The sequence below is a fragment of the Punica granatum genome, chromosome 1 (assembly GCF_007655135.1).
Source record: "Punica granatum isolate Tunisia-2019 chromosome 1, ASM765513v2, whole genome shotgun sequence".
Taxonomy (NCBI): domain Eukaryota; kingdom Viridiplantae; phylum Streptophyta; class Magnoliopsida; order Myrtales; family Lythraceae; genus Punica; species Punica granatum.
Genome location: NC_045127.1, coordinates 924124 through 951952, shown reverse-complemented (window position 1 = coordinate 951952; position 27829 = coordinate 924124). Strand labels below are relative to the sequence as shown.

At 42.6% G+C, this 27829-nt stretch overlaps 6 protein-coding genes across 10 annotated transcripts; 2 read left to right on the top strand and 4 right to left on the bottom strand.

Moving 5' to 3' along the window:
- The first annotated feature begins 140 nt into the window (after nt 1-140).
- Nucleotides 141-2148, top strand: LOC116192870 (UPF0161 protein At3g09310). Of its 5 annotated transcripts, XR_004154160.1 has the most exons (6): nt 141-399; nt 494-553; nt 806-946; nt 1041-1162; nt 1399-1519; nt 1683-2148. XR_004154160.1 is itself a non-coding variant. In XM_031521557.1 (4 exons), the coding sequence occupies exons 1-4, from the start codon at nt 192-194 to the stop codon at nt 1100-1102; spliced, it is 471 nt and encodes a 156-aa protein (XP_031377417.1). In that variant the 5' UTR covers nt 142-191; the 3' UTR covers nt 1103-1676. The 5 variants fall into 5 exon arrangements, 1 of the variants encoding a protein (XP_031377417.1); XR_004154159.1 differs by lacking the exon at nt 1683-2148 and having other exon boundaries at nt 1399-1676; XR_004154158.1 differs by lacking the exon at nt 1683-2148 and having other exon boundaries at nt 1362-1676.
- Nucleotides 2149-2571: 423 nt separating this feature from the next.
- Nucleotides 2572-6290, bottom strand: LOC116192866 (scarecrow-like protein 9). The gene is made up of 3 exons (XM_031521552.1): nt 6139-6290; nt 3311-5937; nt 2572-3200 (listed from the first exon to the last, which is right to left on the bottom strand). Exon 2 carries the CDS (start codon nt 5637-5639, stop codon nt 3408-3410), a length of 2232 nt encoding a protein of 743 aa, XP_031377412.1. The 5' UTR covers nt 5640-5937; nt 6139-6290; the 3' UTR covers nt 2572-3200; nt 3311-3407.
- Nucleotides 6291-13002: 6712 nt separating this feature from the next.
- On the bottom strand, nt 13003-15011 carry LOC116189417 (molybdate transporter 2). The gene is made up of 2 exons (XM_031519075.1): nt 14547-15011; nt 13003-14345 (listed from the first exon to the last, which is right to left on the bottom strand). The coding sequence occupies exons 1-2, from the start codon at nt 14942-14944 to the stop codon at nt 13328-13330; spliced, it is 1416 nt and encodes a 471-aa protein (XP_031374935.1). The 5' UTR covers nt 14945-15011; the 3' UTR covers nt 13003-13327.
- Nucleotides 15012-15951: 940 nt separating this feature from the next.
- Nucleotides 15952-19093, top strand: LOC116197278 (apical junction molecule). The gene is made up of 6 exons (XM_031527400.1): nt 15952-16259; nt 16399-16514; nt 16639-16757; nt 17006-17398; nt 17472-17787; nt 17870-19093. The coding sequence occupies exons 1-6, from the start codon at nt 16101-16103 to the stop codon at nt 18909-18911; spliced, it is 2145 nt and encodes a 714-aa protein (XP_031383260.1). The 5' UTR covers nt 15952-16100; the 3' UTR covers nt 18912-19093.
- A 655-nt stretch (nt 19094-19748) lies between these two features.
- Nucleotides 19749-22951, bottom strand: LOC116200458 (pentatricopeptide repeat-containing protein At1g15510, chloroplastic). Its single transcript, XM_031531310.1, has one exon. The coding sequence runs from the start codon at nt 22675-22677 to the stop codon at nt 20047-20049; it is 2631 nt and encodes an 876-aa protein (XP_031387170.1). The 5' UTR covers nt 22678-22951; the 3' UTR covers nt 19749-20046.
- A 177-nt stretch (nt 22952-23128) lies between these two features.
- LOC116200466 (plastidic ATP/ADP-transporter-like) lies at nt 23129-26940 on the bottom strand. Its single transcript, XM_031531317.1, has 5 exons — nt 26167-26940; nt 25104-25358; nt 24867-25010; nt 24221-24568; nt 23129-23765 (listed from the first exon to the last, which is right to left on the bottom strand). Exons 1-5 carry the CDS (start codon nt 26938-26940, stop codon nt 23430-23432), a joined length of 1857 nt encoding a protein of 618 aa, XP_031387177.1. The 3' UTR covers nt 23129-23429.
- Between the last annotated feature and the right edge of the window lie 889 nt (nt 26941-27829).

Sequence of the window (27829 nt, the reverse complement as noted above, 5' to 3'; positions counted from 1 at the left end):
GGATAATATATATCCCCATGAAGTAAATACATGGTTGCTTAGAACAGTATGATGTTTAATTATGGTTAACATTCATTCATGGCTAAAAAAATTTCTGGTTTTTTTTTTTTTTTTTGCTTTTAAAATTTTAATTATGTGGCCGAGAAAATGATAATGATAAATAAAACATCTCCAAATGAACAACTTCAAAAATGGCTGTCGTCCTCCGTCTCGACCCGCTGAGGCCATTCTCAGCCAACTGCGTCGCCTCCCGTCGCCAGAACCCTAGATTCTGTCCTTTGAATTTCCAACAACATCAAAATCGGAGCTCCATAATCGGCACTTCCTTCAATCTTCGCCGTGGTCGGGGCTCAGTTGCCAGTCAGCTAGACAGCGGCTCAGACCCTAACAGCCCTCAAGGTAACCCTACTAAATTCTCTCGCCTTCGCACCATTGTTGAACCAGGTCGATGAAGTGCTCATAACGCCGACTTGTAATTTCTTTGCGTGATCAGATGAAAAGGAGGACAGTGCGGGAGTCAAAGTGGCTTTGTCCATGCTCAGATTCTACAAGAGTGAGTATTCTTCTGGCTCTAACTGCACTTCAGCTGAAATCTCAGTTGATCTTGTTCCTAAAATGAATTGAAACTTCATTGAATTTGGTTGCGGCCAAGCACCAACTCTTTGATTATTTTCCATCCGTAGAAAAAGCCAAACTAGTTTTAGCGGGCTCTGAGCTGCTACAATCATCGTGTCGTCATATGTTTGTTGAATTGGCTGAATGAATTAGTAATGTGGCCGACATTGGATCATAATGTCTGAAACAGGAGAAATTTCGCCTCTGTTGCCAAACAGTTGCCGGTACATTCCGACCTGCAGTGAGTACTCCATGGAAGCTTACAAGAAGTACGGGGTCGCGAAAGGCACTGTCTTGACTGCGTGGCGTCTTTGTCGTTGCAACCCTCTCGGTGATTCCCCTTTATTCCATTCTCACTAACGGAAAAAACTGTTTCTGAGCTTCCAAACGAGGCCTTTGTTTATCAGTGCCCTTTCACTTGGCAGGTGGGTCGGGTTTTGATCCTCCGCGATGGTTCAATGAGGAGCGCCCTAGTCCTGAGGAGTGAAACTCCAGCAGTGAGGTTTTCTAATTTGAAAGGCCCAATTAATCTGCTTTCCACAATCAAGTAATCAGATTTGACAACTATGCTCGCTCTTCCATCTGTTTCTTTGTCTAGATGTCTCCTGTATATTTGGTGCTGTTAAGATTCGTTTCTGTTATGAGCTTTGAGTTAGAAGTTTGCTTTTTTCATAAACATTTTGATGTATCGTATTCGTTTTTCTCTTCTCCAAAACCGATTCTTCGATTGTTTTCCAAGGTAACAGCTTGACTGAGTGCTTTGATCAATCCCCTCATTCGAAGGAAAAACAAAAGAAGAGACCCAGATGAAATCAGGATGAAGGAAAGACATACATCGTCAGCTTCATCCACAGGAAGTGGCAAGATTCAAGCACTTTCAGTTGCAGGGGCTGTTCATTTTCAGGTACTAGTGGTAATGCAAAAGTGAAATCTATGTCGCGGTAATCTACATTACCGCTATCATGTAATGTGCCAAATGCAATCTTAGGGAGTTGAGATTCATATACTTTCAATTTAAGACAAGTATACTGAATGTGACTTTAGACAACTCGATTTATGCATACCAGACCATCCAGATTTTTAAACACCTGGCTCGACCCGATGTTCAAAGGAATACCTCTATTCGGTGTGCTTGCTGCAGAGGATCCGCTCTTTGCTGACGGACTCGTTATTCTGCGGCTCCTCATGTTAACTTATCAGAGTGAGATGCATTGGTAGGACACCCAATAAGTTATGGACCTGTGGGCTAGACGGCGGGAGTGATCTTGTTAGACATTGCATGCGACGTTTAATTATTTTCGAATCCAATGAACTTGGAAATGAATCCCCTCACCGTTAGATCTGCCGATGGTCCCCTACTCAAATGGCAGTGCATCTGATGGCTCTCGTATATTATTTTTAAATATTTACATGTACCTGTGTGATTTGCAGCAATGATTGGGTAGTAGTAAGTGGGAGGTCAACGGATTGTTTTCCAATTTGCCAAAATTGTTTATAGGAATAATGGAATCGATCGACGTCCCAACTTTGAAATCCGATTTCATATGATATATCTCATAGAATCCGATTCTATCAATACTTTAAGACATCTAATGGTTGCTTGACAGGCTATTATCGTCATGCGTGTCACATGCCGGAAGGACGAATCCGAACCACTTCGAAGTGCCAAACCTGATTGGATCCCAAATCAACTGCCACTAATAATCTGAAATATTGCTCCCTGTATTTTAATCAAGTAAACGCATTATGGTGATACTGAGATAATTTATTAATGCCGACATGTAGTTATAAACAATGAAAATGGTGGCGTTGAATGAGAATGGCCCAAGGAAGAAAAGGATGAATTCCAAACATATGTTCTCATAAGAAGAAAGCCAGAAATATCTCGTTCTACGATACATCGAATGTGGCGCGCATCGTGTCCAGGAATTGCATACATCCTAGATGCTTGGTCGATTTGATTCAAGCCTTTCATGCAAACTTCTGCCTTTTCAACATACGAACAGAGTACGATAAAGACGTCACCACGGAAATTTATCGGATGACAATCAAGATAAGGTAGAGTTGTCCTTAGGAATCCGGAAATAGCACAGCTTGCCTTATTCCCCACCCACCCAACAAAGCATTATCCTCAACCCCAAAACATTGAGGTGGAAATTTGTCGAACTAATAAAGGATTTATCACTGAAAATATCTTGCCAAATACATCTCTATGGAACATAGTAGAACATCGGGCTGCTTTTCTAAGTCAAGACTGCTATACCTCTGTTTGTGGAATTAAATCGATTAGATGGACCGATTCAAGGACCTCCTCGAGGAACAGGGGCCAAGGCCTCTTACAGTCGATCTCTCCTCCATGGATTTTGCTCCTTCACCGGAATGCACACACCCATGCAATACCAAGCAATTTTTAGCCCATTATGCTAGCCATCAATGTTAGCTAAAATCAATGGTATCGTATTCGCGTATATCTCTACATGCTTCTCCTCGGTGTTAGCTGAAATCCATGATAACATATTCTGTTTCATCTTCAAGCAGTTGGCAGAGGTGGATCTTAGTTGGGAATTCAGATTGGAATAATGTACCTGAAAAACAGATTACCAAACCAAATTAGTTTCTAACACAAGGACAACGCCTCAGTATGGAATCAGTAGTAAACCTTTCAAAGAACCAAGGCTACCAGAAAGGAAAATACCAGGATTTGTTCAAGGTTCCCATAGGATTCACGAGATCGAGCATCAATCCCTACGAGTGCGGGCCAAGAAACCAAATATGATGGTCTTGGATCCTCTCTATGCTGGTTTCCAACACGAGAGGGCGAAAATGATTCGGCCCTTCCAGCCCTGCAATAGCCAGCGGATATCCTCATCGATCAGAAAGTCCTTGTGGTAGTTCAACCTTACTCGATCACTTGCCCTCTGCACGATCTCCGGATCGAATGGCACCTGGACAAACCCAGCCCGCATGTCCCGGACCTGCCACTGCTTGTACGTCTCTGGCCTCTCAACTCTCTCCCACCCCTCGCATGCTATTACATTCAAAGCCTCCCTCCCAAAGATCTCCTTCTCGATCAGCATCCTCTCCAGATTCTCTCTAGGAACAAGAGTCTCGAGCATATCAAAAAGGGCCGAGAAGTGGAATAGAGCCTCCCGAAATCGTGTGACAAAGAAGGGGGCATTGTAGGAACCATTTACAATCCCATGGATGAAGATATCGGGATTGATCTTCCTGATCAAGTTGAGGACCATGTTTCTCGGGCTGTCCACAGCAACAGTCTCATCGAGCAGGTTCTTTGCCCGGTACAAACAGTTGACCACAAGAAACTCGTCCCTGTCGATTTTGAGCTCTTCCACTTTAATTGTTTCCCACTTCTTTGCTATCGCAGTGTACTCAAATGGGACACCGAACTTCTCCGCATACGCCTTGAGCCGATGGCCCGTCTCCTCCACCCGCTCCGCTGGCCTGAACCCAGGCTGGGGGAACTCAATCCCAGTGATTCGAATCCTGGGCGGGCCCCCTGGCCTCATTGACAGTCGCTGTATCAGCGTGGGCCACTGGAATCCATAAAGGATCCCGAAATCGATTATATGAATCCTCATGGAATCTGCTGCTGCATTGATTATAGTCTTGTTCGACACAAAGTTTGACAGTTTCCTGAATGGGCAGGCAGCCAGGAAGAGATGGTACGCTTTCAAGATATCAGCAGCAGCAGTTCTCTTACTGATGAGGCCTTTGTAGATCTGACTTCCCGTACCAGCCAACCTGGCTTCAAGTCCATCACCGAGACAGTGCGCCAACCTCTGGTTCCCATCCCCGAAAGGAGACGCATGCTGCCTAATCTGCTTTAGGAACTGGCTTGTGCTTGTTCGATCATCAGTAGCAACTGCCTGAGCACAATTAATTAATAGCGTTCTCAAGTCCACAACCTCCTTCTTCCGGCCGTGCTTCTTTCCCCTCCCTTTTCCTCCATCGAGCTCTTTAGGTTGTCCATTCTGAAGCATGTTTGGGTTTGTCCCATTTTTCAAGGCCTCTCGAAGAAGTGCCAGGTGGTTCTTACCTCCACTGTGGTTGCACAGAAGGACGGCATCAAACATCTCTGATCGAACGATTGGTTCAGCAAAGACAGCTGCTTGCTTGCTACTTCTCTCCTCCTCCATGTCTCCTTCCTCTCGCTGAGGACGATTCTTCCTTCCCCGTGACCCATTTGGGGAGTTCAAGCACTCAACCTCATCGCCTCTCTCTACCTTCACTAGACCCTCATCATGTTTCACTTTCAGGTTCCGTGACAGAATTCCCTTCAACTCTATATTGTCAAGGAACCCGTTACCACTAGGAAGGAACTTACTAGCTTCCTTAACCCCCTTCCTGAACTGCCAAACCAACTGGCTCTCACTCGCTAAATCAGGTTCCTGGAGAATGCTGCCCGGAGAATCCACGAGCCCATCTACCCTACTAAATGCACTGTTCGACGGGCTGTAAGATGACTGAGGTGTTGATCCATAAGTTGAAAAATTTCTAGCTACTGAGATCCCACTATAATTGTACTGATACGGATTCGAAAAATTGCAAGAGAACTCGTCGTCTGGAACTTCACTGGTTGGATGTGCAGTATGGCTACAGCTCGGGATGACTTCCGGTGAGGGAGGATACTTTTTTCCAATAGCCTCATAGAGCGATTTCTCAGCAGCTTGGAGGTCCAAGGAATCTTGAAGCATGCAGGTCTTCTCCTCCATATCTTCTTCCATCAGCATCTGCCTTATGTAACTCAACATGGTATCGGAGAAATCGCAATCTTCCGGGAACTCCTCCTGCGCCCCACTCGAACATGGGGGTAGACTATCCCGAGTCATCTCCGGAGGATGATATTGGATTCCTCCTCGAAAACCATTGTCCACAGAGGCATTCCCGAACCTCGGCACCGCTGCTAAGGTCTGATCCGGGAAAAAGGGAAGAGGTTGATTATTACTGAATGAGATTCCATTCACCGCAACTGGGAACCCGCGCAGCCGAGGATCCATACCCATGTATTCCTCTACTAGGACACGGACTGAAGCGAAAACGCAAAGCAGTCCAAGCCCCAAATACTGACTCTTCGCTCAGGGCTTCAGGGGCAGCTCCCTTTAACTGATCCCCAGAAAGAACTTCTAGATGCCTTAAATGCTTAGCCGAGCCGCACTTACTATTTGATTCCGGGTCTCAGACTTTTCATGAATCTATGGCATCAACTTTCCGACGAACTGGCAGCTAACATACAGATTGATAATGAGAGCTTCCGCAGGATTCTCCCAAGGAAACCAACTTTGCAGGTTGAAGGGTCCAAAACTAGCAACAGGTAGAACAAGATGAAAACTCAGTAGCCTAATAAATCAAAAGGAACAAAAGAATTGGAGCTGAAAAGCCTCAATAGATATGATCAAGATTCCAGGTAAAGGAATTTCCTTTACAAAAAAATCAAGAAAGGAACCCCGACAAGATTTATTCTGCCCAAAACCAGCGAAGAAGAAGAAGAAGACACGAGCTTACCCCAACAGAGAAAAGCAAAAGCCCCCAGGCCCAATCCACAAGCTCCCTCACAGATAGAGAGAGAGCGCGTGGAAAGATGCCAACTTGAAATAGTAACCAGAAAAGAGAGAGAGAGAGAGCGAGAAAATGTTTGTGGAGAAACCGAGAATGAGACGACCCCTTCGACTTTAAAAAGGCCAGCCTAAACTTGAAGACTGGTTTTACAGCATCCTATCGCTTTTGACTGACGTGATTATCCGTCCCATAAGCCATCAAGGATTCACAGTGTTCCGATATTAGTCGAATGAAACCCGAATATTTTCAAATCGGCAGAGGAATAAATAAAAATTCCATTGACAGCCATCATGAATGATGGCCTAGTGATTCCAAACTCACTCACATGTGATTTGGAGATCTTAAGGTCTCGAGTTCGAATCCCCCGGGAGACATATGCTAGGGTGAGTTCTTTGACTTTGGCCTGGGGTTATTTTCGACTTCTGTGAACTATACTAGACTACTGGTGATGCTATGCTGATGAGGCCAGTACTTGCGCTGGTTGTTCAGTTGGTCTGATATGTCCACGGTTGAACACGAGAGCCCGAACATTGCGTAGCGGGGGGCGGCAATGTTGCCATCACTGCTGCTCACCATATTACTTATAAAAAAAAATCCATTGACGTCGACGCTTTGCACTAATATGTTTAATGTTCGTTTTTCTAGGTTCTCCAATCTCTTTTATCGTTAAATTTTCGAGAGATTATATTGAAAAAACTTCACAAAAGTTCGTCGATAGTAGTAGAATTTCTTTTTTAGCTCGAGTATAGTGGTAGATTTTTTTTTTGCACGACAAATCAATGAATTTCTATTAATAACAAAAACGAGTATAAGGTAAAATATTCAAGAGAAAGATTACAATGACAGAAAAATACAATAAACCTACCTACCGAATCACTGCAAAAGAAAAGTATAATGCGACAGAAACACACTCAATAAACACAGATACAGTTGTAGAAATCCTTTCAGTTGTTATATGTCTGTTACTAACCTCTTGCAACAACTCTATGTGGACCCCAATCAATACTAGGAAGCGGAGTCTATACTGTAATCCGTATAAAGGCTGCTACTGTGGGAAGACAGAGGAGTATGGCAAAGAGGGGTCTTGAACCAGTTGCTGGCGCCGGAACCTTCACATATCGCAACATCTAGATATAATCCATCAATCAGCCCAAAACAACCCACTTCCTACACCATTAAATCATAAAAATCCAACTTTCTTGATCGGTTCAAACCAGCGATTATCTACCTAGACAATAAAACCAAATCAGCGAGGCTATCATGATTGGTTCAAACTAGCTACTATTTTCAAGGAGCCAAGACCTGCCACATATCAATGACAAAAGAAAAAGCAAAGCCAAAAAAAAGTTGATTGTTGCAGGAGGGAGGTATGATCAGTTAGACTAGTGGTAGGCGGAGATGTTGTCGCATGGGAGGCGAAGAAACCGTAGACGAGAAGTTGTCACCGGAGGAAAGGAGAGAGTCGATCAAACAGGCGGTGGCGTTGGAAGGGGACGCTGTCACTGCATGGTGTTGTCATTTAATCAAATGGACAGTCAGGGAGGTTCGGTCGGATAGCATTTAGGTTCAGGTAGGGTCCGAGTCTGGTCGGGGTCGTTCATGCCGATCAGAGGCACGATGGTTGACGACTTCCCCGTTACCGCGGATTTGATCAGAGGGGGAGAAGGCTCGACTACTGGAGGGGAGCGAGAGATTGCCACCATACACACTGCGTCAAAAACGGAGATGAGGGGGAGGAGGACCGCTACGATTGCTGGGACGCCATCAAAGATCGCTTTCACCTCGAATTTAAGGGCGGAGTTGTGGGCTGACGAGCCCACCGTTGAGGAGCATGCGGAGGAGGTCGCCGTTGAAGAGCATGTCGAGGAGGCCGTCGTTGAAGAGTCTGCCGATGATAAGTAGCCCATCGAAAACGTCGTCAATGATAAGACTGTCGTGGGAGGCTACAAGCAGGTCTGGAGTTGAGAATGTGGACGACCAGTGAGTCCACCACTGGGATCCGCGACCGAATCCAAAGACTGCCGATGAGAAGATGGCAACCCCCAAAAACACCATTACCGTGTCTGAAGAAAGGATGTAGGGAGAGGTAAAGAGGGAGGGAGCCACCGAGAATGAAAACTACCGAGAGAGAGAGGATGGCTCTAGTTTTTCAATCCCGATGGCGGTGATGCTGGACGCGTAGATGAAGGTTGCTGGATTTAGAGTTTTTGTTGTGTTGGTTACAAAGAGGAAAAGGAAGAAGAAAAGCTAAGAAAGACGGGGGCAACTTTTTCAAATAGCTGTAGTAGAATTTCTTTTGAGAAAAGCAAAGATAAACGATTTCATGTAGCAAACTTTTGAGACTTTTCTCAAATATAGTCTATACTTTAAAAACTTTCCAAAACAATCTAACGTTTCATTCATAGTTCAATCTATTCTACAGTCAATTTTCAGTAAATTATTGACGGGAAATCTATCATGGCATATTTTTGGACCCACATTAACATATATATATATATATATATATATATATATATATATGTACAATTCAAAATATATATAAAAAAACCCACCCATGGTGTCTTATTGAGGGTGGTGCAGCGGCTATTACCCCTTGAATGATGTCATCGTGAACACATAATTCGTCAACCGACATCATCTAGGGGTGATGCCAGCCGGTGACCGAGACTGCAATCGCCACCACCCTTGGCAAAGCATGTGTCCCCAACAAGGGTCGGGTAGGTGTATTTAATTTAATTTAATTTTTTATATTTTATAAATTAAGCATAAATAATATATTAATGTTTAGTATCAAAAAATGCCTAATGTCATATTTTTCGTTAATTTTGGATAGAAAATTGATGTAGATTTAGGACGGAAATGAAATGTTAAAATGGCGCTGAAATTTGTTAAATAATAGGCTAAAATTGAGAAAAAAAAAATCAAATATTAGACTACTTGAAATTATTTAACAGACAAGTTTTTCTTTTTTTTTTTGATTTCCTCATAAGGCGCTTTTAAATGCATGCGGTTAGGCGGGGGAAAAGCAATATGTGCCGTTGATTCCCTCCTCCGTCAAAATGTGGGGTCCCACCAGGAGCAAACAGCCTGTCCGAAACAAATCATGCCTGAAAAAGAGATTTGTCCTGCTCCACATCAATTTACTGTAGAATTTTCCCAACTGCTCAATCAGGAATAGCCACGTGTCCGTATAGAGGGACAGCCTAAGCACGTGTCACCCTACCGAAGCCACCGTGGCTGGGAAGACGACAATATTATGCTGGGTCCACCATCCCGATCAACCGGATGCGGGCGAGCGAGCACTCTCGTTTTCAGCCTTCTACCTTTACAACCAGCTGCTAGGAAAAAATGCCATACATAAAAGAGAGTGCAAAGTAATGATATACTTTAGATGGTTATGAGATATAAGATTTATTGACTATTTTTATATTTTTATTAGTTATTTATGATTATAATTTATATTTTATTATACTGAGTTCATATATCTTATTTATAATCGAAAAATATATTATATATATAATATATATGGTCAGTGCTCATTCAGCAAAAGGATACGGTCAGCAGTCACCTTAGATAAGGACTTTATCTCTAGCTTGGACCATAGCACGATATCTAGGTCGTCCAACTTGACCAATAATGATGCCAGTTTAGTTCCACGCTCTCTTATATAAGCCAATCCGACCTCATATAATGCCAGTGATTGCGATAATTTTTTGTCATACACCACTGGCCATAAACTAGTTTTGTATTCGTATCCTCCCGTTGCTAAATGCATGGCAATGAAGCCTTCCCTTTTTGCAGCCCATGAATACAATAATATGAGGCATAGCCATAACCGACGCTGGTGACAAGTTTCCATATATCTATGCATTCAAGAGAGAAGAGGAAAAAAAAACATAATAATAACCATAATATAATTCGTTAGAGGTTGTTTTGGGGAAGGGGGAGCCACGTATTGGAGGGTGGCACGGCAGAGTTGTCTCAGATGACATATATATAAATATATGGAAGGCACATTTGCAAAAGGGCGTTGGGACAAGAGAGTGAAGACGAAACCTCTATTTTTTTTGTTCTGATGAAAAAGTAGTGAAGAGAACGGAGACGACGATTAAATTAAGAAGAGATTCGAGATATGAGACCACATAAGACGAGAGACACGGGAGGGTGTGGTGTTAGGTTCTCTCTCTGTCTCTGTCTCTACCTCTGTCTCTCTCATCACAATCCGTTCATTCTAAATCGAATCCATGCATGAGACTACTGCTAATGATAGTGTGGACTGCGTGGAATGGTGTAAGGGAAAAGATGGATATATATGGAGTGAGGACTGAGTCGACTGACCGACCGAGGGAAGAGTTCCTTTCCATCGTTGGTTGCCTCTCTCTCCCTCTCTCTCTCACTACCGTGTCATACGTATTCCCAGTGCAATCCTTACGTGTGCGTGACGGGGTCTTTCATTTGACACTTTAGGATTTTCTTAGAAGAATTTTCCTCCCAAGTTTTTTTTTTTTTCCTTTTGTACATCCCCTCATATCCTGAAGATTAATGGATTTTGATTGATCCTGCATGATCGAATTCGTTCGGCTCATTAAAAAATAAAACTCTCTCTATTCGCAAGACTTAAATTCCTTAAATCTTGCTTACAAAAAATATAAGTGTCAAACCACTTGAATCAATCATATTTGTCGTAGCCCCGATTGATTGGATATATATGCTTAACTAATGAATGATTGTTTTGAGCGTAAACCCTGATATTCAGAACCCTAACGGATACCGACTAATTCAGTTCAAGTCGGGTCGATTCACTTGTAGAGTAAATCTCTCACAAAGTGAATTTTATCCGTTCACAATATTCAAACTCGAAATCTTATTTAAAATAAATAAACGCTAAAGAACCAACCCACATGGGTAAGTTTAATCATTTTTCTCTCCATATGTTGTCTAACTTTTTTATTGAAATATAGTGCACTTGTCGTGAATCTCTTTAAGTACGCAAGATATATGAAGATATTCCCACAACCCATTATGGAAATAATTCAATAAAAAAGGAAAAAGTTGTTTAATTTATCGATGGCTTCGGCCTCTTTTTTCCATCCGAAAAATCAAACAAAAAAAATTCAAAGCATGGAGTAGTAAATAAATCGAGATTATTCTATTGATTGGTACCACATGTCCCCCAGCAAACACTATGTCCAAACATGCTTCAACCTGTCCCAGTTTCCAGAGAATTCAAGATCTCATGCATGCTAACTTATTAACACTACGTTTGGTTTGTAAGTAATATTTTAAAATAAAATTATATTGGTGTAGAGAATTTATTAATTATGAAGTTGTATTATAATAGAATAGTATAAATATTTATGTATAAGGTCCACCTTTTGACTTTATATGAATTATTTTATTTTATTATGAGTAGAATTAAATTAAATAAAATCTTACTTATAAAATAAACGAGCCAACTTGTTGCCTCTTCTTGGCTTAGGGTGAATGAAATTTAATATACAAATTATGAATAAATGTGTAAAACTAAAAAGACTCACTAGAAAGTAGAAAAGAGAAGGGATAAAATATTAGCTCTTAAACTCATAAGGAAAGTTCACAAAAAAAAAAAGCCCATGTGGAAATTAACACCTTCTTTTTGGGATTTCTCTTTTTCTTCATGCGTGCGTATTCCTCCATTTTACTTTTTGTGGTAAGCTGTTATTATTATATTATATTATATTATTTTCCGGTTTAGGCGGGCGGGAGTTGGACACCGAACGAACCAATGGGCAAACGACGACGTAAAAGGTGCAAAAGAGAAGACCACCAACGTGCATTGTGTACGCTCTCCCAAAACATTTTCTCCACCAATAATCTAAGCCCACTCCCCATCCCTCCCATGTACTTGTCGTCATGTTCATATTGTACCAGGCACAGTTTCATAATCCAAGAAAGCCTAGTCGTACTTTTAGCGGGTCTCATAACATATTTTATTGAGAAATTACCTCTTTCCCCTCTCTTCCAATTGGGTGTTCATATAGTGGAGCAGATTCCAAGTGGCCGTCTATGCCCTCCGTGATTCTATCTTCTCATCAATTAGATCACAACAAACGGAGGACAAGTGTCAATCACTCGATTAATTATAATACTTACTCATCACATCATTGTGGAGTAGAATTATTTGAAACATTCTAATTAAACTTGAATCGTTACGTTGAATATTTGATGGACTAACATTTACAAAAATGGTCTATAAAATTTACAATTAGATGTCGATTATCCAATACTAAATAAAAGAACTCGTAAAAAAAAAGTAATAAATACAAATATCACTCCGCAAGATAGTGGGTCATAGTCCAACTAAGAAGTATATCACAAACAGTATATCTAATATCTAATATTTTCTCGATGTTGTATGAGTTTTGACTCCTCGATTATGTACTCCTTGCATTTGGAAAAAAGAAATCGTATTTATTTGTGCCAGAGAAGAGATTGATAATAAGTCGGGCATGAGCGATGCCGCAACGACTGTACAGCTCGTGAGCTTTGAGGGTTTTTCCATATGGGCTGAGAAGAGAATTTCAGCGTTGGGCCGATCCAAGATCCTGGGCCACTGAACTGGGCATACAAGATTTGCCCAGATTTGCCGTAGTTTATGATTTGATGACTGTATTTTTTTATCTCATTACCCTTCCACCAGATGCTCTTATAGTGTCATGTTTGCAGCATCAAACTGTCATGTTTTAGAGAGACAGTGCTTGAAGCAACGAGAACATAATTTCCCGAAAGATCTTGGTTCTTGGCTCTATATGATATCTTCCATAGGCTCAATTTAACCTCATATGGCATGCTATATCCGATAACTTTGTGATGATGGCATCAGCAATAACAGAACCGTAGCATCGCAGGAACTTTTAGCAGCGTGTATGCTACTTATAACCAATAAAAGTCATCAGTTACAGAAACAGGACAAAGTTGAAGACGATTTCTACAATGATTATACCTTGCCGAATGCTTCCACCACTCTGCAAGCCTTGAATTGTAGTAACTTATCAGTCTGGCTGAGCATAATATATCTTACAGAGGCCAAATCTGTACATGCTCTGCGAACGGCCATTATTTTTGCTCAGATAAACTCATCAGGAAGATCGTTGGCTCAAGGGATTATATTAGCCTCATTGACAGGATTTTTCGATTTCTTGAACGAGAAGAACCCAGAAGAGCAATCCATGGACCTCAACTTGACCAGCAAGAACAGCAAGATCCCACATCCGAACCCGAGAGCGGCACTGGACCCGGTCAAAGATACAGCAGCACAGACCAACATCACAAAGGACTCCTCCTTCGAGTTCATGTCCCTGGAAGCCATTGCGAGCTCTACCCCAGCAAACAGCAGCAACACCCCCAGAATCCCAATAGGGAACTGGCTCAGAACCCGGACAAAGGAGTTACCAAAAACCAGCCCCAGAAACAGCTTCCCAAGCCCGAGGAACACAACAGATAGACCGGTTCGTGCCCCGAACCGGTACTGGCCCGCAAGGCCGCCAGCCCCGTGACACACCGGCATCGCCCCAAACCAGCACCCAACAAAGTTCATTAACCCAACACTGACAGAGACCGAGGTTGCAGATAGTTCCCTGTCGGGGAACAGGTCACCCGACAGTTTGCAGACTGCGATGACCGAGTTTAGCACTGACAGCGGGATCTGGGGGACAGCAGCCCTGAAAAATCCAGTCTTCCAATCATCCCAGGTGATCTTCAGCACATGGAGCTTCGATGGCCCAAATCTGATGTCCTTGAAGATCGAAGGGTCGCGGACGAAACAGATCACTAGCCCGAATAGGAAAACCAAGAGGGCCGACGGTATCGATGAGAGGATCCTCAGTCTCTGCTTGATGCGATGCTTCGACTGGCTTAGCTCAAGACTACCGTCAGTATCTTCGATCGAGCTCGAGCTCGAGCTCGAATCAGTATCGCCAGCTCCAGTGGACAGGAGTAGAAAGAGTATGGAGGCCAGGGCGAGGATCAGACCGTCTAGCCCGAGCCACGACCGGGGAGAGCCAGACTTTGATGCCGCGAAATCTTGTTCGTACCGAATGTATTTGATCGCGGAGAAGGCAAAGGAAAGGCCCTGAGAGAGCTGAACTCCACGGACGACGGGCTGGGGGATGTACCTGTGAAAGTAGCCGAAGTTTAGGGGTGCTAGTGAAAAAAGAAGACAAATTATGGTGCTCTATATGCATAATTTAGGGAAGCTAGTGAGAAAGAAGACAACCTAACGGGCTCTATATGCATAAGAGCAATAATACGGGGACCACCTTTTTTTTTTGCAGTTGACCTTTCAGAACCTGAGAGGACACCCAATGATTGATTACCTGTAGAAGAAGGACATAAGGCCGGTGGCACCGAGGACGAGGAGGACGGCGGCTGTGGAAAGGCCCGCGGCGGCGATCTGGGAGACGGAGAGGTGGGGGGATTCGGAGACGGCGACGGCGGCAATGGACTTCATAGGCTGGACGGGCATGGGGACGCCGAAGAGGAGGCCGGTGGCGATGTTGTAGAGGGCGGTGAATATGAGGGTGGTGCTGAGGTCAAGGTGGGACACTAGAGTCAGGGTCAGGACTATGGGTATGTAGGTCCCGAGGTCCCCGACGGCGCCAGACATCTCCGAGGAGAGGGGGTTTCTGAGGCGTAGGTTGCGGCGCCACCACGGCCCGCGATGCTGGGGGAGGAGCGGGGCGGTGCTGATACCGTTGCTGGACGGGTCTTCCATGATTGCGGGAGCTGAGGTTGAGCGAGTTTGCCCTCTGCTGCTCTCCTTTATCTTCTAACTATGAATCTCATGACATGATAAGCCTTGTAATAATGAATCTGATGGAGGAGCTTGGGCCGAGATAGCATCAAAACCCATACCTGCATTGGGCCGAATGATATAAAGATACATCGACTCAATAAGATGGAGTGAACTTCTTCGGGTCATGGGTTGATCAACCACCATTCCCATAGGCCCATGCCCGTAACTAAGGGGGTGTTTGGTTTCAGAGTAAAAAGTGACTTTGATTTTGATTTTAATTTTGATTGTGGAAAAAAACAAATGAGATGATATTATAAATTTGACTTAGGAAACAGGTATTTTTGTTGTGTAGTGGGTAGAGTTAAAATCAAAATCATGATTTTAAAATCTGATCATGAAACCAACACAGGCCCTAAGAAAGGTTCTCGTGGGAACCGCAAAAAGGTAGACTTTTTGGTGTCAAAGAATTTGTTCTTTTTGTGTTTTGTTTCAAAGCAAATAATGATTCGATTCAATGATTGCCTTTCACCATAACAAAAAGAGTTGTTGTGTGATTGGATTAAGATTTTAGGCGAACCGCTTATCCTTTTAACGTAGGCCATATATATGTTGGAAAAAAAAGTACGATCACTTTTAATGTGCAGGTGAATGAGCGAATGATAGATAATGGTTGGAATTAAAGAAAAAAAAAAGAATTTGGCATTCGAAATTGATATAGGATAGCTAGAATATTCCTTATAAAAAGCTAATGTGCAAAAAATCAGAAAGGTGACAAAGCCCTTTTGACTGAGGAGGAGTTAAAGACGAACAACAAACATGATTTGACATGATAAAATAAATTGCTGATGGGACCGTCTCTCTTGTAGCCGTTACAAACATCACACCACCGTTTGCCAGCGTCATAAATTCTTTTTCAAAATTTAATATTCCACTCCCCCTCCCTTTTTCCAAAAAAAAAAAAGAAGTTAAATTAAATTAAATCAAAATAGAAACAAATTCGACCGTTAGAGCTCTTATCCCATCTCTACTCTTGCTTGTTATCTCCCCCTGTTTCCCGTTCACTTCTTCACCGAACCAGAACAACGGGAACAAGGAGTTCCAACTTCCAAGTTCGTTTTGCTCAGAAACTCTGACAATGGAAGCTAGCTATGCCTTCACGGAGGAAGAAATGGCAGTGAACGAGCATCTTGGATACCCGAAAGCATATGCGAAGCTCTGCAGAGGCAGGAGCACCGGGCCTTACAGCCTTGGCCCTCCGTTCACTTTCACACCCTACGCTCCGCAGCAGGATGAGGTGATGATTTCTTTGTCCAGATTGAATCCTCAAGAGCTCAAATTCATTACTTCCTTTTATTGATCGAAAAAGGTGCGATATTTTCAAATTATGGGTCGAGTGAAAGATTTGATTTTGATTCAATTTTTGGGGAGTGCAGCTTCTGAAAGCAGAGGAGTTAGAGCTGATGTTTCAGATAATTGATCCCAAAGCGAAACCAACTGCGAAACCGAAGATCTTCATCAGCCTTCTGTGGAAGCAGCTCAACCACTTAGGGTAAGCGATATGATACGATCTTTCACAGATGTGAAATTTTTGTCTGTAAAATGAGACCTCGCAATTCATCGAGGGAGAAATGAAATGAAGTGCCTGATTTTGATTTGTGTTTCTTTGGATGCAGAAATGCCGGGTTTGATCCTGCAGTGATCAGGGTGGACCCTTATGGGAATGTCCTCTATTTCCATGCTGATTCAGCCTCTCCTCTTGCTTGGGACATTGATCATTGGTTCCCATGCTCGAGTACTCTTCTTGCTTGTGCTTCGATTTCTGCTGCCTATGCTATTCGTATCGGATTTCAGTCTAATATCTCATATGCAGACTAAAATTTCTAACAACCACTTATTGGGTCGTGTCGTTTCAGATTTAAAATCAAGCACATGTAACTTCCTGCTAGACCTGAAATTATAACACCATGCTGGAATGGATTATGGTAATGTCGGGTCCGAAATGCCATCTTTTTCACAGTTTCTAGTGTCGAAAATTTTCAGGAGGGGGATTGACTGTTCCAAGCAACTTGAGGATACTGCAATGGCAAGCATGCAAGAGAAAGCACAACAAGCTGGAATTCCTCATCCCCTGGTGGGACTTCCAGTTAGGCATCTCTGTGAACCAGTTCCTATCCATCTTTGCCTCTTCAAACTCTGATTTCAGGCAAAGGGCCTTCCCCTACCTGTTCTCCGAAGGTGAGAACGAGGAAATAAACCCTTCTCAGTCGGTAAATGGGCATTCTTTCCCTCACCACTTCATCGAATCAAAAGAGAAACTTGGACTGGCACCCGCTGCAATTGTGGTCACACGAAGGGAGTCTTCTCCCCGTGATTATTCAGTCTTGAAGTCTTTGGATCACAATAAACAGCTGTGGCCTCATCAACCTGCAATTGGTAAGTATCTAAACTTGTCTTCTTAGATTTATTAAGCTTCAGTCATATTTGGTAATCGATTTCTTTGTTGCAGCCTCAAGGAAAGGGAAACCGCTGAAGGAAAACGAGAACCCCAATCAAGGAACGAGCACGTATCAAGCGATAGTGATGGCCCGAGATTCGCTCAAACAGAAGGAGGAGTCAAAGAAGTTGCAGGCAGAACTTCAGGAGCTCGATCATGAGGTGACCCATATGAAGAGGAAGAATGAGGAGGAGAAGGTAACGATTCAAGACCTCGAGTTGGCACTGATAAAGAGAAGGAGACGGGCCGAGAAATGTAGGAGGCTAGCGGAGGCTCAGTCCTCTTATCGGACCATGCTCGAGAAGATGATCCGTGATGCTATGCACCAGTAAGGGTTGCGTTCAGATTAGAGTTTTCCATATTTTACAGTCATTCAGGATTTGAATTAATGGATTTTCTTTTTGCTGCAGGAGTGTTGTCTATAAGGAACAGGTGAGGCTGAATCAGGCAGCAGCGAATGCTCTCATGGCGAGGCTTGAAGCACAGAAAGCGATTTGTGATGCCTCGGAGAAAGAACTCCACAGGATACACAAACAGAAGGATGTAATCGAGAAGCAGATTCGACCCGAGTGGGAGAAAGCAAGGAAGAGATCGAGGGGAAACGAAGATTTCTTGATTAACGGCGAGGAGGAGAACCGAAAGCCAGTGCTCTACTTACCTGGGATAAAACCGAATACTACACCTCTACACAAGGAACTGAGGGTCTTCCTAGAGGAGGAACAAAGAGCTTCAGTGACTCGTTTTTCTCCGGTCAATGAAGGAAAGTCCGAAGGAGGTCTTGATGATGAAGAAGAGCATGAAATCAATGCTGTGAATGAAATCGAGGAGGCTTCCGAGGTGGGACAAATTAGTAGAGGGCGGCGCAGAGAAGGGTTCTTTGCTGTTGTCAAAAAGCCCGATAGAGAGGAGGAGGATGGAGAGACCAGGAAGTTAAGGGGCAAAGAAAACGTCGAGAAATGGCTTGAGATGCTTCTCGAGAATGTTCCCGATGAACCAGCTCCTCAAGAGGAGGATAAAGATCAAAATACATCGACAGCCACTGATGATGACATAATCAAGAACTTGAATATCAAGTACCCTCCTCCTCAGAAGAAGGAGGAGGAGGAGAAGTTTAAGGAGGTCTCGGAAAAGGAATCATCTGAGCTGAAGAAAGACGACGAGATAGTTGAAATAGAATCAACGAAACTGGTGGTTGCAGAAGCTGGGAGCGGAAGGGAGTTGGAAGGAAAAGAGAAGAAAAAGGAGAAGGTGCTGGCGAGATCGGAGAGTGCGAGGACTTTCCGTCGAATCCCGTCTTCTCCTTCCATAATACTGGGAATGAAGAAGGGCGTCGACTGTATTAGGAAGAAGCCTGTGGTCTTCAGCGATGACGAGGGAGACGAGAATTATGCTACGAGGAGGAACTTCCTCAGCTCATCTTTCAAGTCAATCAAGAAAGCCGTAAAAATATGATAAAAAAGCTCCTTGAGCGGGAAACAATCTGTGTGCAGATAAAGAGTACCTTCGTATATCATTTTTTTTTTTTTTGGGTATTGAGATTGGATTGGATATGCTGTGTACTAATAACAGCTTGTTGTATTTGAATATGAGGCGATGTTTACATATGAATTTAAGTTTGATTGAGGGGGTGAAAATAAGAGTAATTAAGAAATATATATGAGAGGATTTGAAAAAGAAAGATAAAAAAAAATAATGATTGTATTGTTGAATTGAGAAAAAAAAATATTGAATAATAAAGAGAGTTTAATATTAAAATATTAATTTAGATAATAAATAAGAAAAATGCGAGATATGATTTAATTAAAATCAAATTTTGTTTTCCTTTGGCTCGTGCATAACTCTACTGGTTTACTCAATCTTCCCTGCAGCAGCTTAACTGACGCAGCTGCTCTGTGTTATCCAGACCGATCAGCTTAGGGTGTGTTTGTTTTTTAAAATATTTTCAACTCAACTCCATTTATCTTTAATTCAACAACACTATCATTATTTTTTTCATTTTTAAAAGTTTTTTAATCATTCAATTTAATTTTTAATATTAAATTCTCTCAACTATTCATTACTTTTTCACAATTCAACATAATCATTTCTTAACCATTACTTACTCTTAACTATACATTACTTTTTTATACTTTTTCTCATAATTCAACAATACAATAATTACAAATCAATTAAAACCAAAACTCAATTCAATTCAACTCTAAATCCAAACGCACTCTTAAACTCCGTTCCATTTAGGAAGACAGCATCCTAAGAGAGAGAGAGAGAGAGAGAGAGAGAGAGAGAGAGAGATTTCATTCAAATCGAAGAAGCGATATAACATTAAATGCGCTATTACATATATGGTACACGCACGAGATCTGACCGGTATCATCAGTACCTGAGGCGAAGAGCGTTTAACCCCTCTACCTTGTACCTAAAAATCTCGAAACTTTTGCGCGATAAATTATTTTTTATCTCTGCCACTCGCGCTTTGACCTCCTCCTCGATCACTTCCTCGTGTAAATATGCTGTGCACTTTGGCTCTATTTACAGTAAAAACTGTAAATTGCTATCTCCCTCATCATGTCCTCAGAAAAAAGGGTAAAACTTATCCAGTTTTCCCCCAATAACCTTCATCACCACAAGAGCAAACTCCATCCCGGAAATGGTGGAAAATCTCTGTATCCCTAACGGAAATTTGCCTCCTCACCACCTTCGTGATAAACTTCACCATATCGTGACACGTTTGGCACATGTATAGATTCTTTGTCACCCAAATGGGAGTCCCAGGAGCAGTATTTATCAGCCCAAATGCAATTGCCAATCTCTCACTGTGCCCACAGAAAATCTCTGCTCTCGAAGCCTCGACTTCATTGCTGGAACTTCTCATCTCCACTCTTTTGTAACCCTCTTCTTCCATTCTATCGTAAAATCCCTCCAAGACTGCGTTTATTTCCTTTATATGAGGATGAAAATCGTCTCCGCTGAGAAAAGCCTGAACCTTCCCTTTCACCTCAATCCAGCTACAACCAGGATCCACATTCAGCCCCCTTTCCCGTATTACCCTTCTCACTCTCGCTACTTCATCCCATTTCCCGCAGTCAGCATATAAATTACACAAGAGAATGTAATACCCGACGCTCTTGGTATCAATCTCGAATATATGCTGAGCTGCAATCTCCCCAAGCCTGATTTCTCGGTGTATTCTGCATGAATTTAGGAGGGCTCCCCATATCGCTGCATCAGGCATTAAGGGCATTTTCTGAATAAACTCATATGCCTCCTCTAATCTCCCAGAGCGACCAAGTAAATCGACCACACAAGCATAGTGCTTGAGGTTAGGAACAATAGAATACTCACTCTGCATGAATTCAAAGTACTCTAAGCCTTCATCCACCAGACCTGACCTAGAACAAGCACATAAGAGCGAGATAAAAGTAATCTCGTCTGGAGACACTCCAGATATCACCATCCGATGGAAGAGATCGAGAGTTAGCTTTCCCTGCCCTCGTTCGGCATAACCTGTCAGAAGAGTATTCCAGGACGCGACATCCTTCGGGTGGGTATTAAACTGGTTCCATGCGAGCCTCATCCGTCCACATCTCACGTACATGTCCAACAGTGCGTTGGGCAAGAACCCACCAAATGCTTGCGTGGTCCTTAGAGCATAGGCGTGAATCTCCTTCCCGCACATCAGGGCTCCAATACGAGAGCATGCTGAGAGGACAGAGATTAAGGTGACAGTGTTGGGCTTCAAGGCAAGCTTCATTTGGCGAAAGAAGATCAAGGCCTCAAAGCACCGGTTATTGATCCGAAGCCCAAGGATGATTGAAGTCCATGATATGACATTCTTCTCGCGAATTGAGTTAAACACTTCTAGAGCCTTGTCGATGCATTTGCACTTGGAATACATGTCAATTAGCGTGTTTGCAACTATGACATAAGAGACGAGCCCCATCCTATCCGCAAGGTCGTGAATCTTCAAGCCTAAATCCAGGCGACCTAAAGAAGCGCAAGCCGAAAGAACACTAGCTATAGTGATCTCATCGGGCATTTCGCGCACTTCCTCCATCTTTTCATAGGTTTCTAGTGCTTTCTCAGGAAGGAAATTATTCTCGTAGGATGAAATCATTGCAGTCCATGAGACCACATCGTTATACTCCATTCTTGAGAATACTTTCTCTGCTTCTTCCCAGAGACCGGCACTCGAGTACATTTGAATCAGCGAGTTGCAGATGGAGACTTCAGTGCCAAAATCCGTCCTCATCACATACCCGTGAATTTCTCTCCCTAACCACTCATCACCAAGAAGCTCACAGGCAGAGATCACACTGGTCATGGTCATCAAATCTGGGTCGAATGAGCACTCGAGCATTGTGAGGAACAACCTCAATCCTTCCAAGCACTCACCATTCTCAAAATACCCTGAAATCATTGCATTCCATGAGATTCTGTCCCTCCTAGGCATCCTATCAAACACCAACCTCGCGCTCGAGAAATCCCCGCATTTCATGTACATGGTGATCAAAGCATTAAGAACATCAACATCAGACTCGAAACCGAATCTAATCAGATGGACATGAATCTCCCTTCCCCTCACCAAGTCTGGAATGCCACCGCAAGTCCTCAGGACACAAGGAAACGTATAAACGTCAGGCCTCACACCGACCCACAACATCCTGTGGTATAAATCCAGAGCCTCATCGAAGAACCCATTCTTGGCATACCCACCAACCATAACATTCCAAGAGAAGACGTCTCTCGCAGCCATTTTACCGAACACGTACCACGCATCACTTATATTGCGAAACCTGACAAACATGCTCAGCAGAGCGTTTCCCAACCTAATGCTCAAATGGGTACCATTGTCCCTCAACACGTAGGAGTACACCAGAGCCCCTTCATCGTAGGCCCTCCTGTACTCGCACGACCTCAACAAAGCGATGTAAGTGTCCTCCTCCACCGTAAAGTCCAATTCTTGCACGGAGTTTAAGTAGCTCAAGGCTTGCTGTAGGTCTCCTCGGAGGCATAGCTGGCACAGGATTGAATTTGGGTTACGGGGACTGGTTGAGCTTTGTGTGCTTAGGGCTGGGAGTACTTGGTACTTTTTGGTGGAAATTTGATGGGGTTGGATATTCTGAGAGCAATTCAGAGTGCTGGCTTTGAGGGTCTTGGTGGAAAGAGGACCGAGGTGGTCTCGATGAAGAGAAATTGGAGATGTTTTAGCAGGAAGAGCCATTTCTTTGAGAACAGAACATCGTTCAGCTGCTTCTCCTTCTCCTTCTCCTTCTTCTTCTTTGTTCGTCTTCTTCTGAGGTTTAAGGCTCTTCGCTTTAATTTCTTCCAATTGCAGGATAACAGACAGAAGAGACTCTGGAATTCAGCACAAAACGACGTCGCTAATAAGATTTTTGGCGCCATTAAGTCTGCTGCTGCTGCTACTACTACTTTTTTTTTTCTTTTTTTTTTTTATTAATAAATGTCCAGAATTAGAATTACCAGGGTAGAAAAATGAACTTCTAATAATACTTATGATTGTTGTAATGGGTAATTTCGATGATTTCCGGGTAGGCCCCGCCAGTGTTCGTTGTGAACTATGTTCGGAACATTGAACTCTTGATTAAAAATTCCAAAAGGTATATTGAAACAGGCTCTTGGGTTTAAGCTGTCATCCACCTTGCAAGCTCATCTCGTCCCCAACAATAAATAACGTTGGTCCAAATTGTTTATATGTTTGGTGGCTGTTCTGGATTTCTTTTTCTTTTTTTTTCAAGAAATGATACAGGAGATGGTCAATAACTACAACCCTCAAACTCTATAACTTGCAACAATTAAATCTAACTCATCGAGATCCAATTGCGATGAACTTCTATACCCGCTCTTTGTTCTACCAGATCAAAACTCGACGGGCCTAAACCGATCAGAAGCATCCACCATCTCGTCTACTCCATCGAAACATTCCTTATTCAGTTGTCTATTCAAGGCTTATGATCAACTGGTCGAGGAGTCACCAGCTGTAGGATTTAAACTCAAGTCGCCCCCAACAGAAGTGCCTCCACTTTCGTTCTGGGCCACGACTGGGATCTTAACGCTCGCCTGCTCCATCTCCTTCTCGAGTTCTTCCTCACGGCGTAAGGCGGTGAATTGGGTGTCCAGGGACTTAGCTGCAGCGAGCCAACCAAGCACAATCACCATTAAGATCCCTCCGAGGTAGGGAGTGGAGTTAGCCAGAGAGCCAAAGGTTAGGATCATGAACTGCTGGATCAGGGCCCCTCCCGACTTGCCTAATGGGTTGCACACAACATCAATTGCTGCTTTTCCTTTCACCTGAAGGAATTTCACAAGCAAAAAAAAAACAAAAAAATTAGTGATGCAATGGAACCCGACCGACTCCATCATTTCCAGGATTGAGCAAAAAATCATCCTGAGTTCATTGCAAAGGCTGCCTAATCTTAAACATGACCTTGACTAAATTCCCTCTGTAAGTCCAAAATGAAGCTAAGTCAATCGCAATCTTGAGTGAAGGTTCAAGCTTAGAGTCAAGCATGAGAACTGCAGTAACTTGAAGATGAGCTTATACCCGTAACTAAATCTGGATTTTAGTTATTTGAAAACTAATAACGGAAGAATTCTCACTGTACTATCACATTTGAGACTAAAGAATCCAGTCAAAGTCAAGAAATCATACAGCCCTCGCTGACAGATTTGCTCATTTCAAACTGGAAATTAGGCTAACAGTGAAAAGGAAAACATAAAAAGAGATCAGCTAGAGTTTTCCAAACCTTGGTGTCCTCATCAAGCGGAATATAAGCCATTTCTTTGCATGGGTCAAACAAGCTGTACTTGGCACTCTTGCTGAAAATGTTCTGCATGGCACCGACATAGACAGCTGCAAGAAGAGGGGTCATCCCAAACTTTGCCAGGGTAGGAGCGAAGGGGTCGCCAAACAATATCAGAGAGAAGAACCCAACTCCCGTCAGAAGCAACACAGTGGGTGCAATCTTAGCAGCAACTCCCCATCCGTACTTGTCGAAGATAAACTGGCTAAGAAGCATCATCGTGAAGGTTGCAATTCCTGTCGCAGTCGAGAAGTCGCCCATGAAGGAAGAGTACTCATTAGGGCTTGGGAACTGCATGGGGGATTGAAAAGAAAGAATTGAATGAATTGGTATGGCAATAAAGATGCAAGAGCTAAAAGACAGTGCTACTTTGTCAAATTCATGCAGCCATCCATGTCAATCTCTGGTTTATATCAAACACATCCAGTTTCCAATAGCGCAAAAAAAACTAATCTAAATTGGATTTGGTTCAAAGTTCAATTGTATTTTATCATGTCAGGTTTGAAACTCTCTCGATCATATTCATGATATTGAATTCTGCCATAAACCAACAGCCTGCAGTACGTGGCTGAAACTAAATTTCTCTTACTTGGGCTTTGAGCTTTGATTTCCATGTAACCTCGACGAGGTTGATGCTAATACCATATGCAACCACCAGAGTGGCGAGGTCCCGAATATATCGGGAAGAGACCAAGAACTTCAAGCTCTCCATCGTTCCCATCTTATGCTTTTCCTGCAAAGTCAAAATCAAGCACAATTAATCCAAGAAAACAATGTGTTAAGAGTTTCTCTGACCTATTTCTTCAAGTTATGTGAATCTCATTACCTTCTTCTTCTTGCTACGGGTTGGAAGAGGAACGAAAGTGTTGACCCACCAGTAAAGGCCACAAATTGCAAGTCCCATCAGAACCACGATGCTCATCATAGCTTTCAACGAGATGGCCCAGCCATCAACTCCAGGGCCAAGATTTTTTCTCAAATTGGAGAAGTACTTCACTGTTCGACCAGAAAATATAAGGGCAACATTCGCGCCAAGCCCAAAGAGGGGATAGAATTTTTTGGCCTCATCAACTGTTGTAATCTGAGGTAAATTGTGATATTAGTATAAGAATGCGAAATTAAAGAAAGAACAATAAGACTTTGATAGTTGAAAAAATCTAGAGGAAATTATGATTATTAGATATTTAGTCTATCATACTATAATCATACAGTTGGTTCAAAGCAAAGAAAAGCAATGTTAGGAGTTAAGAAAACTTAAGACAGTAAACGGTATGCAGTAAGAAGAAATGTAAACCCAGTCGATTAAATCACTGAAAAGAACCTCTGTCAGTGAAGCACAAAGTGCATTTCATCAACATGGGGATAATCTAAAGACATCTTAAAGTAGTTTCACTTGATAAACTACTATAATCGTAAGACTGAACGTACTTTCTGGAGAAAAAACCAATTTGATTAGTGAAAGACTTTTTCCATCAGAAGCTAGAATGCGCAAGCAGATTTCATTACTGAATCTACTAATACTTATCCAATGATATAGACATCACTACTATCATGACTTCGAAATCTACTTTTCAGTTTAACAAACAAAAATATTGGTTGGTCTTGGACGCTGGTCAATGCTGTAAATGATTGGGTTAAAAACCGAATCCAAGCAGGATGCATGTCTTTTGTTTTCATGGAGTTTAGCATAGGCAAATCCATATTTTATAGCTAAACATGGTTAACATAGAGAAGCTAAAGTAAATTTCCTGGTGGCCTGAAAAACTGGACCAAGAGCAGCAAACTCCTTCATTAAGATGTCTCGACATAAACCAGCAAATGAGATACTTCTATTTTGTCTCAAAAATGACAAAGGATTCAATTTCAAGATAAAAGTAAAAGATTGTCACCTGATTGGCAAATCCCCAGAATAGCACTGAGATGACAACACTGCCCCACAGTTCAGCCATGACATAGAACAAGCAGAAGCTCCATATCCTCAATATTGCAAGTGGGCCAAGAAACCTTGGACCGAGCGTACCAAGAAGCTTATCGGCAAGAGCCTCAGGGTGAATGTAGTTGCTAAGAGGGTACAGCACAAAACCAAATGCTCCAAAGAAGGCAATGAAGGGAACAATGACTGTGTAGAAGAGGGCTTTCTTTGACAACACGTTGGCCAATTTGGTGTACAGCAACATGAAGCCAACAGCCATCGGCAGATTGACCCATGTTTTGAGGAATGGGATAATTTCTGCACTGCTCCCTTTAGCTGTCACAACTAAGACATCCTTTGTATCCCTAAGGATTGTATAGTTGAAGAGAATGCAGAAGAACATTAGCCCGAGGGGGATAATCTTCTTGAAAGTCACAGTCTCAATGCCGAAGATTTTGGGCTTCTCAGGTTCAGCAAACAGTGGCTGCCCGTCAGCTGAAGCTGCTGCAGCAGTCTCAGCCCTGCAGATGTGGAAGCTCCTGTTCTTCTGAAAAACCCCACCAGGATTCGAGGTAAAGCCATTGAATTTGTATGAGTTCTTGAGAGATAAGGGGAACCCAGAAAGGGAAGTGGTTTTTAGGGACAAAGCTCTGTGCTTTAGGCCATTGGAGGAGCTGAGGAAGGCGGTTGTCCTTCTGGGGCTTTTGGGCAGACAAATGAGCCCGCCGGTTCTCAAGAAAGCAGTCTCCATGCCTCTACTCCTCCTGTATGTTCCCCCTACCTTCAAGAAGCCCAAAATACTATGGCTATCAAGAGAAGGAGAACATGGTAAAAGACGGCGACACCGAGATAAGGAGATAAGGTGGCTGGGGAGGAAGAAATGGGGTTTTTGAGAGTCCTTTTATACCAAAACCCTGAGGATTTGCAGACGATTCAACGTTTGGTGAGCAGCTTGGAAGTAAATACATGATTAAATGGCAAATATAATAATATTCCGGCGGTGTAAGAAGAAGGCAGAATCTGGGCACGAGTGGAGCGGGCAAAAAAAAGGCCCCAATCATGCCAGGCAAAGAGAAAAAGAAACATACAAATGGGCCCACAAAGGAGGGTTACCGTAAATGACACTGTTGGTACAAATTTTTTTGTACGAAATTTAAAAAGCGTAACAATTGAGTATAATTTTTTTAAAAAAAATATAACAATGTTATGCAATTCGTCAATTTAGAATAAACACCGTTAACTTTTAATGACGTGAATCCTTTGTGGATGTTAATATATTAATCTAAATGATGTTGCACTTGCACGACTGTCCATTCGTCATACTAAAATTTTTATTTAAAAAATTTAAATAAAAATTATAAAAAACTAAATACATATGAAAAATTAAAAATAAATAAATAAATTTAGAATGTTAATAATTAAAATAATCAAAATTAAAACTAAATTGAAAATATAATAAAAATAAAAAAGTTTAAAATAGAGAAATTAATTTAATAAAAGAGAACAGTGGTCGGTGTTTCGGGGAAGGAGGTGAGGGCGCCCCCTCCAACCACCACCCCTTCGACAAAGGTCACCGGTGGTCTCAGACCACGTCGACGACCTTTGTCATGGGGGTGGTCGGCGGGGATGCCCCCATCTTC

What these genes read in the sequence shown, in the direction of transcription:
- LOC116200466 (XM_031531317.1), bottom strand. Translation starts at nt 26,940, where the DNA reads ATGGAGACTGCTTTCTTGAGAACCGGCGGGCTCATTTGTCTGCCCAAA. An exon ending in CCCGTAGCAAGAAGAAGAAG is followed by an intron (nt 25,011 to 25,103) that starts GTAATGAGATTC and finishes TTGACTTTGCAG; the next exon opens with GAAAAGCATAAGATGGGAAC. An exon ending in CGCTTGATGAGGACACCAAG is followed by an intron (nt 23,766 to 24,220) that starts GTTTGGAAAACT and finishes AAATTCCTTCAG; the next exon opens with GTGAAAGGAAAAGCAGCAAT.
- LOC116200458 (XM_031531310.1), bottom strand. Translation starts at nt 22,677, where the DNA reads ATGGCTCTTCCTGCTAAAACATCTCCAATTTCTCTTCATCGAGACCAC.
- LOC116192866 (XM_031521552.1), bottom strand. Translation starts at nt 5,639, where the DNA reads ATGGGTATGGATCCTCGGCTGCGCGGGTTCCCAGTTGCGGTGAATGGA.
- LOC116197278 (XM_031527400.1), top strand. Translation starts at nt 16,101, where the DNA reads ATGGAAGCTAGCTATGCCTTCACGGAGGAAGAAATGGCAGTGAACGAG. An exon ending in ACGCTCCGCAGCAGGATGAG is followed by an intron (nt 16,260 to 16,398) that starts GTGATGATTTCT and finishes TGGGGAGTGCAG; the next exon opens with CTTCTGAAAGCAGAGGAGTT. An exon ending in AAGCAGCTCAACCACTTAGG is followed by an intron (nt 16,515 to 16,638) that starts GTAAGCGATATG and finishes CTTTGGATGCAG; the next exon opens with AAATGCCGGGTTTGATCCTG.
- LOC116189417 (XM_031519075.1), bottom strand. Translation starts at nt 14,944, where the DNA reads ATGGAAGACCCGTCCAGCAACGGTATCAGCACCGCCCCGCTCCTCCCC. An exon ending in CTTATGTCCTTCTTCTACAG is followed by an intron (nt 14,346 to 14,546) that starts GTAATCAATCAT and finishes CTACTTTCACAG; the next exon opens with GTACATCCCCCAGCCCGTCG.
- LOC116192870 (XM_031521557.1), top strand. Translation starts at nt 192, where the DNA reads ATGGCTGTCGTCCTCCGTCTCGACCCGCTGAGGCCATTCTCAGCCAAC. An exon ending in AGACCCTAACAGCCCTCAAG is followed by an intron (nt 400 to 493) that starts GTAACCCTACTA and finishes TTGCGTGATCAG; the next exon opens with ATGAAAAGGAGGACAGTGCG. An exon ending in CATGCTCAGATTCTACAAGA is followed by an intron (nt 554 to 805) that starts GTGAGTATTCTT and finishes TGTCTGAAACAG; the next exon opens with GAGAAATTTCGCCTCTGTTG.